This window comes from Pristis pectinata, chromosome 11 (genome assembly GCF_009764475.1).
Source record: "Pristis pectinata isolate sPriPec2 chromosome 11, sPriPec2.1.pri, whole genome shotgun sequence".
In the NCBI taxonomy this organism is placed as follows: domain Eukaryota; kingdom Metazoa; phylum Chordata; class Chondrichthyes; order Rhinopristiformes; family Pristidae; genus Pristis; species Pristis pectinata.
The window spans coordinates 84,354,770-84,365,339 of record NC_067415.1 but is presented as its reverse complement, the minus strand read 5'-3'; the positions used below and the strand labels follow the sequence as shown (position 1 = coordinate 84,365,339).

Genomic DNA, 10,570 nt, shown 5'->3' with positions numbered 1-10,570 from the left:
CCATGCATAATTCAACCCTGGACAGTAGCAATCCCCATTTCTGCTCCCAAACCAACTGCTTTGCTGTCAGACTTGTCAGATGAACAGTTCATACCAGTCGAGAGTTGGAACATATCAACTCCCAAGTGTTTTCACTCGCAGTTGCTGTTTTGATGCTCAAATTACAGATTCATATCTACTAAATCTAATGCCTCAAGGAATGCATTTTTTTTAATTCCAATAGCCAAGCATTTGCAGTTTGCAGCTGGGAACTTCTGCATAAAGCTTCGATTTAATACCACAAAACTGAAATACTGGAGATGTTGGAAATCTGTGGAAGCAACCCGAAATACTCAGCAGTCAAGCAGCATGTGTTCTGACAAAAGGCCATTGGCCCCAGATCTCTCCCCCTAGACACTGCCTGAACATCTAGGAATTCCTAATGTCTTGTTTCAATCCTTACAAGCCCACACACAAAACCGCACCACTCTTCCCACAATAAGCAAAACCTCTCTCAAAAAAGATGGTCAAAAAACCTGTTGTTTATACAAAAATGGAGTTGTTGAGCTACTTTTCCCTTCATTTTGTTAGCTTTCCTACACAAAGCCTTTAAAAGCAGAAATCCCTACCCAACCTCCTTTGTAATTTAGCATTGTATCAGGCACAGACATCGTGGGCTAAAGGACCTGTTCCTGTGCTGTACTGTTTTATGTTCTACAAATACCACCTAATCATTAAGGCACAAGAACAGGTTAGATTTCATTAAATAAAATTTAATTTTGTTAAAATAATTTAAATCCAAATACAGTTGACATGTTTGCATCAAATTATATTTACACTTCTTGCTTAATTCAGAAACAAGGCTATAGCACAGTCAACACCTGGTAAAAATGGTGCCATTAAGTATTCAACTGCATTAGTGCTCGACAGTGAACTGTCAAAAAGGTTATGTCTTAATTCACTTCAGAGAAGCGCCAAAAATATATGTTAAAACTCAAAGTTAACCAAACAAAATACTAGAAAAAAAGCATCAGGAAACCATTAAAGCCAAAATAATACAAAATAGAATTTTTTTTATTATCAAATGGTGGTTTGGTTTTTTGGTTTTAACAGGAAAGTAAACAATTTTCTAATACATTACAGCTAAAACCAGAACCCAAGCCATTGTGTCCTGTTAAGGCAACATTCTTTACCAAGGTAAATAAACTGGATCAAACTTTACCGAAGAGCTACGGTAGCTATCTGGGTAGCTAGGAAATAGCTCCACTTTCGCCCTCCCCCTCCCAGCAGTGCCAATCTTTGAAAGATTAACAACAAATGCAATGTGTGAGCCAACATACAAACCTCAATGGGATCAGTTTATATGACTGCTTTGCTTTTACTTTGCAACAGGAATACACATGGCAAATCAGGATTTTGAATGGACACTAAATCTCCTTGATCATGGTCTCCTAAAGGAGAGACTAATTAAATGGACCTGCTGTTAAAGTTTTAAAGGCTCAAGATTTAATTGTGCATTTGCAGACTCCTTCAGCTCTAATTTTGTTTAAAAACCCATCAATAAATAGCAACTGTGCTATATCATTCCAGTAAAATACATTAAAACCAGCACATGAAGCAGTTATTGCTCCTTAGGTGAAAGCAAACTACAAGCATCTTTATCCTCCTATGACTTAACACAGACTTGTTCCATTACTTTAGACTGGGTGTTGTTTGTTGCATTTACTAGCTGTGTCACTCCCGATTACAGGATTCACATTACAAAATTAAAATGAAAAAAGTGGCTTAATTCACTCCCATAAACCCCAGTGTGAAGGTGAAATGGTTCTTTTACGTACATGGACAGCAAGTAATTGAGAACAAATATCTACCGAGTGGGCTGACTTCCATGCGTCCCAACACAAGAACAGAGATTAAAAGCAGTAGATGCTAGAACTACTAGGCAGGTCAGGCAGCATCTGCTGGGAGAGAAAAATCAAACAGGAAACACAAGCACTTTGCCCAGTGTATAGACTAAACGTCTACCTCCCCTGCATTAGCCAAGAATAGGGATACCACCCGAGTGCATGCCGTGTTTGAGGAGCTGTGAAGTTCCTGCAAACACTTTTTATTGTGGAAAACAGCAAGTATTCCCCGACTAAAAATCGTCAAACCTTTTCACTAACATTGCAAAACAAATGCAAGTGGCAAAGCTGGACTTGTGTCAAAACCTCATCTTCTCAGAAAATTGGTAGAGATTAAGAAAATTTTGGACAAAATGAGAAGGGATTTCTGCATTAGTTTACCCACCTAAATGAACAGGGCTGATTTCCTTTGGAAAACACCATTGTTTTTCAGCCAGACTGCTGATGGAGTGGTTTCGTTAAAGTTCTATCACTGCAGACTTGCTATAAATGGCACAATTCACAAGGCTACATTTATTCCGTCAGAGCACAAAGTGGCCAAGGACTACTTTACAATTAAACCAAATACATTCTATTAGTGACAGACCTATTTTTTTTTAAAAGAATTGCATTTGGAAGAAACAAGGTTTTTCTTTCGATCAATTCAGGATTGCTGCAATTATCTCTAATTATTTTTACCACATACACAAAACAAGGCTTCTGTCAAAAATCTCATTAAGGGGATAAATCGCAGGCCAAAAATGCGTAAAGCTTCATCATGTCTATTTCTGCTCAGTGCCTAGACACTTCCAATTCGGAGTAAGATGTGTTTCCAGGTAAAGAATATCTCTTTGCTGTGAATAACTAATGTTATCCCGATTTTTTTTTTAGCAAGTGTGTGTGTGGAGAGATCGGGATTTTTTTTTTACATACATTTCAGCACCCAATACATAGAAAAGAATCAGGAATAAAACTCTCACCTTTGCAAGATATCAAGCAGTAGCTTGACCAAGAATATGAAGCTGCTGTTAGGCATCATTAATGGCTGCTTTTATCTAGGGAGTCACTATTTTACCGGTCTTCCTCAGGAGTCTGCTGTTTCAAGCACCATTTGACACAAAAACTTGGCCAACACTTCAGGGCATTACTGAGGAAATGCTGCAGTGTCAGAGGTGGACATAAAAAACCCCAAAGCACTATTGCAAGTGCGGTGAAATTCGACTGCTCACCGGCATTTGTCTCTCAATTAACAGTCCTGCAGGAAAGCTACTGACACCGGACCCTGGTGCACAAACAGCAAAGGGGCAATGGAGGGAGGGAATTGTGTTCCAACTGCACAGGATTTTGGTGAGACCACAGAAAGAATACGGTGCAGTTTTAGACTCCCTGCAGAGTGCTTCCAATGGTTCACTGGATCAAGTCCTGGGTGTCCTACAAGAGCAGAGTGGGCCTATGTACTCAGGAGTTCAGAGCAATGGGCAACCTTATTAAAACCTTGGAAGACTAAAGTGGTCTGAAAGGACAGATGAGAATATTATCTGATTGTGGTGAGAGCAGGGGAGAAAGAAAACGACTCCACTTGGGAACACAGACTCAAGGTAAGGGGCTACCTATTTAAGCCCGATGTGAAGATTTTCTTTACTCCAAGGGCTGTGAATATCCGGATTGCTTTGTCTCAGAGCTGTGCATGGCCTGTCATTAACTATATTCAAAAGCCAAGATAGATTTTTGGAAATTGGGCAGTAAAATGGAATTAGGGTCAGAGATTAAAAGGAAGACAGGCCTAACTTAAGTTTAAGGAAGATGGTAGGGCCCGTAAGAATAACGGATGTGATTCTGGTACTAAGGTGGTTTGCTGCCGGGAAAAGTGAGCATTAAACAGACGATGTGCAGAGGAAAGATAGAGATGATTTATTCAGCCAGCTAATGGGGGGCCCTGTCGAGATGGGCTGCCCTATTAACAATGAAGACTTAGAGCTTACTGAATGCCTGAACAAGCTTGAGGATCACATAGTCTGTTGCTGCTTCTATTTTGACTGTTTTTAATCAGAACTGTGAACACAAATTTAAGGGAAACACTAATTTGACTGTGAATTCCATTGGAACGGTCAGAGGAACTAATGTGTGGGAGTTTTTTTTTTAAATCCACAGAGGAAAGCAACCAATTCATGACCTGGGGAATGGCTGACAGAGGACAGTTCAAATCTTTCTTTCAAGGAGGATTTAACTGTGCATGTCACTGTTTCTCCATTAGCTAATGCCTAAACTTCCAGAAATTAATCATAAAACAGAGCAAAAGTGAATTTGTAGCCAGGATACAGAATGGCAATAAAATGTTAAATATATCTGATTAGATCACAAACATTGAGGTTTCCCCACACAGGTTCACCAAAGGATAAATATCTTGCCTACAATCCTCACCACCCACACCCCCCCCCCCCCCACCCCCAAACATTTCCTTCAAACTAATCCGATCCAAATTTCTCAACAAGCAAACTGGTCTTTTCCACATCTTTGGAAACCAACAGATATTGAAGGTCAGAGATTTGGGGGAATAAACGGAATGTGCCCCAAACTTAACAGACCAACGGAAATGCGAACAGTTCATCCAGCAAACTGCGGTTTTATCTAGTGCAGTGCAGGCTACTCACATTTGTTCCAATATTTTCATGAGCATCTACATCCACATATTGGAGGCAGTTACAAATAAATTCAAGCTTGAGGTTTTGACATGTCTGGCTTTTCCCTTCATGTTTGCTCACTAGCTGACACGGTGTTTAAATACAGCTAGTAGGTTCTACGAAAACATTGAGGTTTCCAAATGATCCAACTTCATAAAATAAATAAAAAAAGACAAAATTGGAATAAGAACACTGATGAATAGCTCCTTTTATCCAGTCACCACAAACGTTACATTATCAATGACACAACTTAAGCATACACGTCACATAACCAAATACTGTTCTAACCTGTGTACACCAACTGTTTGCAAGAACTTTCAGACCCAGATATTTGGAGGGTTCTTGTTGCTCTATAGCAAAACACCACAGCAAGCAGCATTTTAAATCGGTCTTGTTCAACCTGGCTTTGGGGGTCCTTCGTGACATTAACTAAGCAGTGGACTAGCACCAAGATTTAAATCCTTTCCCAGAAAAGAAACATAACAGATATCATGCATGTAACAGGAATTAATTACCGCCACATAATATGATAAAAGCAGATTTATGGATTTTGAAAATATTTAAACAATTCATAATTTTGGCTTGAATATGTTATTTTTGTACTATGACAAATTCAGTTATATCTCATTTGGGAAAGAGAATTTCAATTTGTGATTTTGCCCAGTTGTTGCTTTGTTCCATATTGTTTAAGACTGATCTGTGCAAGAGTATCCAGAATTTGAATTAGTTCAAGTTCTGGTGGAAAGCTCAGAGAATAAATAGAATTTAACCACAATACCAATCACACAATGGGATTTATATTCCAGAAAACATTTCATGGCATTGGGAACATCCAATCAGGCACCAGGTAACATGTTTTCTCCTTCAATGGAACAACTTATTACATAAGCGAACAGTAAGCTCTTCCAATAAGCTTGAAAGAATAACTGCCAATTGCACCAGGATTTGCATTTTTGTGGCAATTACATTCGACGTTAATCTATTCATCCTCAAGATTTTTAAAATACTGAAATCCAATGGCTTGTGATATTTTTTGTTACGTGCTCAATATACATTTCCAAGTTTGAAGTTAGACCAATGTACAACAACATCTCATCAAATTTGAAAGGGGTGTGTTTTGGCCAATTTGCCACATTATTAGTCAGAAAGACTAGGTCAGTGCATCAAAGAAATGTGAGGAAATTCACTTACTAGCCACTTTACTTTCCCATCATCCATCTTAAGAGACAGATTGTTTTTAAAGCAGGCTAGTTTCAAAATGATCAGACAAATCACTAAAGAGGAGTTTTGCAGTATGAGGCCCGATGTTGGAATGTGGGAAGTAAACATTCTAAAAAATGATATTAGCATCACTATGTGGGAGGTGACCCACCAAGGAAAACTACAGCCAAATGAGAGGTAACTGGGCAATTATCTCGTGGCAATTGTGCAGATTAGACACAAACCCCCCAATCATTCCCGTCCCTTTACAACTCCCATTAAAGTTATTTCCTTAGAATGATAACCATTTCCTGGAACAAATGGTCTCATCCAATTCCAGGAAGCAATAGATTTGAAAGAACTGTCTGCATTCACTATAGCAATGTGTACCTGCAGGTCTTCTGTCCTTATGCACAGACTACTTTCTTCAAAATGTTACCTGAAGTGATAGCGAAACTTGCGTTTTAGAAATTTAAATCAAGCCAGCATTATTGAACAGTTTAAAAACTATATTATGCCAGCCCCAACTAAATTATCTACATTGCAAAGAATGTTGCCCACACACAGATGTTTTAAAGGGGTGGGAAATATTAAAAATTAAATGAAGCTTTGCTGTAAATACACATTAAGATTCAGGTAAATAATAAAAACAATGCAAGACACTGTTTGAAAAATGTAAACTTAAGCTGAGATATACCGATAACCAAATATATTTCTGAATGCTTAAAAAAATGTCCACACGAGGCTAAGGCTGCCATCATCCTTCACAAAAACGTCAGAGTGGATCCCCACTTACTGCATCTTCAGTTTATTATACCAGAAATGAAAAATAAACGATCCCAATTTGCAGCGATGTCCTTTCACCCAATAAAAGAAATCTGCACTTGTAACTTGCAGTTAAAATCTTTCTCCAACAGTTGAAGTCACACAATCCACCACATACCGTTGACGATGCAGGAAGTCATCCTTAGAAAGGGTCAGAACAGCTCCCCAGAACAGGAAAACCTCAAAAAATCCCAGTGAATCCAGCCGTTTTGCTTGTAATGGGTGCACACAGAAACCTGTTCAGACTTTCACTTGATAATCATCCTTAAACCCAAATAATGCATTCCGTAAGAAATCCTGTGGCGAAAGCTGAATACAGGGTGCATCAAATCTACATACAAGTTTTGTTTGTTCAAGGTTACCACTTTTATGGAGATTCTGGTTACTATTCTCTTTGTAGGGATCGACTTTTGAGAAAACCAACTTCACGATTCCAACTGCTGGTTTATGCAATGCCATTTTTAAAGACAGAAAATAAAATGCTCCTGAAACACAACTGTCATATTTAAAAGCAAAATAAGACAGCAGTGACCAAAACACTTCACTACTGCACTCAGTTTTAACAACTACAGAATGCTTCAATGTAAGACTTTAGTAATGATCTGGTATTCTGCCATGCATACATTATATTCTTGGTTCAAAGATTAAAAATAAAAATCCCCATAATACTTAAAGTATTGAGCACCATTCATAAAAGAAAATATATTTCTGCCACTTCTGCATCAGAAAAGAAGGAAATTCAGGGGAATAATTTCTAGTTCATAAAAATTGATTAATTCAAAATGCTTCCATTTCTACAGAGTCAAGCAGCGAATGCAATATGTTATTTCCTCAACGTGCAATTACAAGAATTTGAATCACATTTGTCTGGATTGACTGCAGTTCTGTGATATATTTTTTTATTTCTACTTGAATGCTGTGGAATTTTGAGACATTGCCGTCATGATACAGGTGATCTCAGGGCACACATTCCCCTTGAGCTCCACATACCACTACACCCATTAAAACATGTCTGATAGCAGATGGAAGTCGCTTGTGGGCATGGGAGACAACAGCCCCCTCTACTCGGCACAGTCTCCAAACTTAATCGAAGATTTCTGCCAACTTTAGAGGTACCTTTACCACCCCACCACCCCCCCCCCCCCCCAACTCTTCCTTGCCCACTGCTGCATGAACAAAGATGGTGCGAGGACTTCTCTTCACTGGAGATCAACCTCTCGCACTTTTGCCATCCTAATCACAGGCAGCCATTTAGAACAGGACCTCTTCCCACCTCCCAGACCTGGAAAACAAAGGCTGCTGGACTTTCCACTTTATTTCGTTCACCCAAGAATCTTCATCTCCAGGGCAGTGGAAAACCTGCTGCTCCCACCTTTGGCTAAAGGAGGATTCTAATTTCCTTATCTTGCACAAACAGTGACTTCTTAAAAAATGTCTTTGCATAGCAAACAATTTACTAGCTTCCCATTCATACATCTTTTTGATCTGGCCTCTGGTATTCCTCACAGAAAAGAGTCTTGGATTCCTTTCTCCAAGGAATCACAAGGAATGGAAATTATTTGCTATCTAAAAACCATTTGGAGGACAACATTTTTGAAAAAAAATCACTATTTGAAAAAGCAGGTAATTAGCCAAATCTGGAAGTTGCACAAAACCAATTTCTCCCCCTCCACTCCCTCACAAGAGTTGGCTAGTGCTGATCTTGGAACAAATTATAGTTTGACAATTTAAATCTTCCCCTGTGCAAGACAGAAATTAGAGAAAACCTTTGCTTCCCCCCACCCAGCTGAAACCCCTTCCCGCTCCCTGCAGAGCCACACAAGATCACCACTAAGGGCTTGCACCAACACAATGCAGAGCAATTAATATGCCACCCACAAAATAAAAAAGTGAATTAAAAGTATTCTCCTTCTTGTTTGATACAACCATTTTGGTGGATCAACAGTTGATTTGTTCATTTCCTCTTGGTTTAACAGAGCAACTTCATGTCCATCATTTCTCCTGCATTACACTTGAAATTAGAGAACTGATTGTTAACGTCCAACATAATGTACCGAGGAAGAATTTGTGCTCACTGATGGAACCCTGAAGAAAAGCCCATGGCATCACTGTTCTCCTGGCTCTAGAGTTAAAAAGGTTCACTGGTTTCTCCATTCCTTCTCTGAAAAGCAGCAGTGTGTAGCCTGTTGCCTCTTTCACATATGCACCAGGCAGGACACACAGGCTGTTTTCCCTTTCACTGCAGAAGACAAGGACTGACAAGTCTCTACTCTCCCACTTTGGTTTTGTAGAAGAATGTTCGGCTGACTGTTCTCCTCTTTAAAATAAAGATTTAAATTTCTCATTGGCATCACGTCAGAAGAGGGCAGCCAGACCTGTCAAGTGTGGGCTTCAACCTTGTTATCAAATTATTTGTTTATTCTTTTAAAAAAAAGGGATTTTATAAAAGCAGTGCACATACACGATCCAAACACTGGCCCTTATCCTCAATCTTATACTTCTGAAAGACTCTTGTTATTTGCTTTTTTCCATAATGGGATGCTACAGTCTAGTTCTCCCAGGATGATGCTGTCATAGCCAATTGAGATTGGTTTTAAACAAAAATTACCCTTGCTTTTAGTTTTCAACAAAATGAGACTGGAGGAGCAGCGCTGCTCATTTATGGAGCTCTTGATGATATCCTCTTCCAGAACAGCAACATGATATAATCTAGTCGTCCTGGCGAGGAGGTGTAGGTCTCCCACATAAAAGTGTTTCAGGGTCTGTGTCAACCAAAGACGTTTGCTTTACTTCCTTTGCTGCAGGACACAGCAAGAGCGGTGATTGGTGATTAATCTCATTTTAGTCATAAAGCTCTGTCGATATCTTCATCTTCTTGGAACAGCAATATGAAATAATCTAGTTGTCTCCCAGGCTAGGAGAAGGTGCAGTTCTCCCAAACAGGACTGATTCGAGCTGGTCTCAATGTTTGCTTTATCATCTTTACTGCAGTACACAGGAAGAACAGCACTGGTCGTCCTTGTCAGGCTGGGATGCATAGTTCATCTGCCTGACGATTTCGGCAAACAGCTCATCCACCATGGTCTTGCTCTTGGCCGAGGTCTCCATGAAAGGGCAGCCCCACTCCTCGGCCAGGGCTCGTCCCTCGAGCGAGGATACCTCCCTCTCGCTCTCCAAGTCCACCTTGTTGCCCACTAGGATGACGGGCACCTTCTCGTAGCGCTTGACACGAATGATCTGGTCCCGCATGGGCCTGATGTCCTGGAACGACTGCTGGTTGACAAGGCTGTAGACCAGGATGAAGCCCTGGCCGTTCTTGATGTACAGGTCTCTCATGGAGGCGAACTGCTCAGTACCCGCCGTGTCCAGGATCTCCAGCACCGAGGGCGACGAGTCCACCTCGATCTCCTTGCGGTAGAAGTCCTCAATCGTGGGGTCATACTTTTCGATGAAAGTGCCCGTCACAAACTGCACCGTCAGAGCCGACTTGCCCACACCCCCGCTGCCCAGCACCACTACCTTGTACTCCCTCATGACTTCCCTCCCAACCCCCCCCCCCCCCCCCCAACCCTCCTTGAACCAACCAAAGGCCAATGGATTGGAGCCAACCTGCTCTTTCACTGACGGCTGCCCGGGAGACCCTTTAACGGATTAAAAGTCGGCCAAACGGAAGGTCACCGATTAAAAATCGGCAAGATTGGCAGCAGCACCTTCCACCGACCCCCAGGTTGGAGTCACTCCCCTTTAAAGGATTAAAAGTCGGCAACACCACCTTCCACCGACCCCCAGGTTGGAGTCACTCCCCTTTAAAGGATTAAAAGTCGGCAGACTGGAAGCACCGACCCCCTCCCCTTTAAGGGATGGGAAGTGGGGCAGTAAATGAGGCGGGTGAGGTGGGGGCGGGCGGGGGATGATCTGGCGGCCGTTCCCGCGGCCTCGGGGCGGCTGGAAGACAAAGGCCTCGGGGCCTGCCCGCCCGTCAGGAGGGCGACGGGCGCCTGG

The 10,570-nt window shown here is 41.2% G+C and overlaps 1 protein-coding gene across 1 annotated transcript; it reads right to left on the bottom strand.

Annotated features, from left to right (window-relative positions):
- Nucleotides 1–3,404: 3,404 nt before the first annotated feature.
- LOC127575976 (ras-related protein Rap-2a) lies at nt 3,405–10,107 on the bottom strand. Its single transcript, XM_052026292.1, has one exon. The coding sequence runs from the start codon at nt 10,100–10,102 to the stop codon at nt 9,551–9,553; it is 552 nt and encodes a 183-aa protein (XP_051882252.1). The 5' UTR covers nt 10,103–10,107; the 3' UTR covers nt 3,405–9,550.
- Between the last annotated feature and the right edge of the window lie 463 nt (nt 10,108–10,570).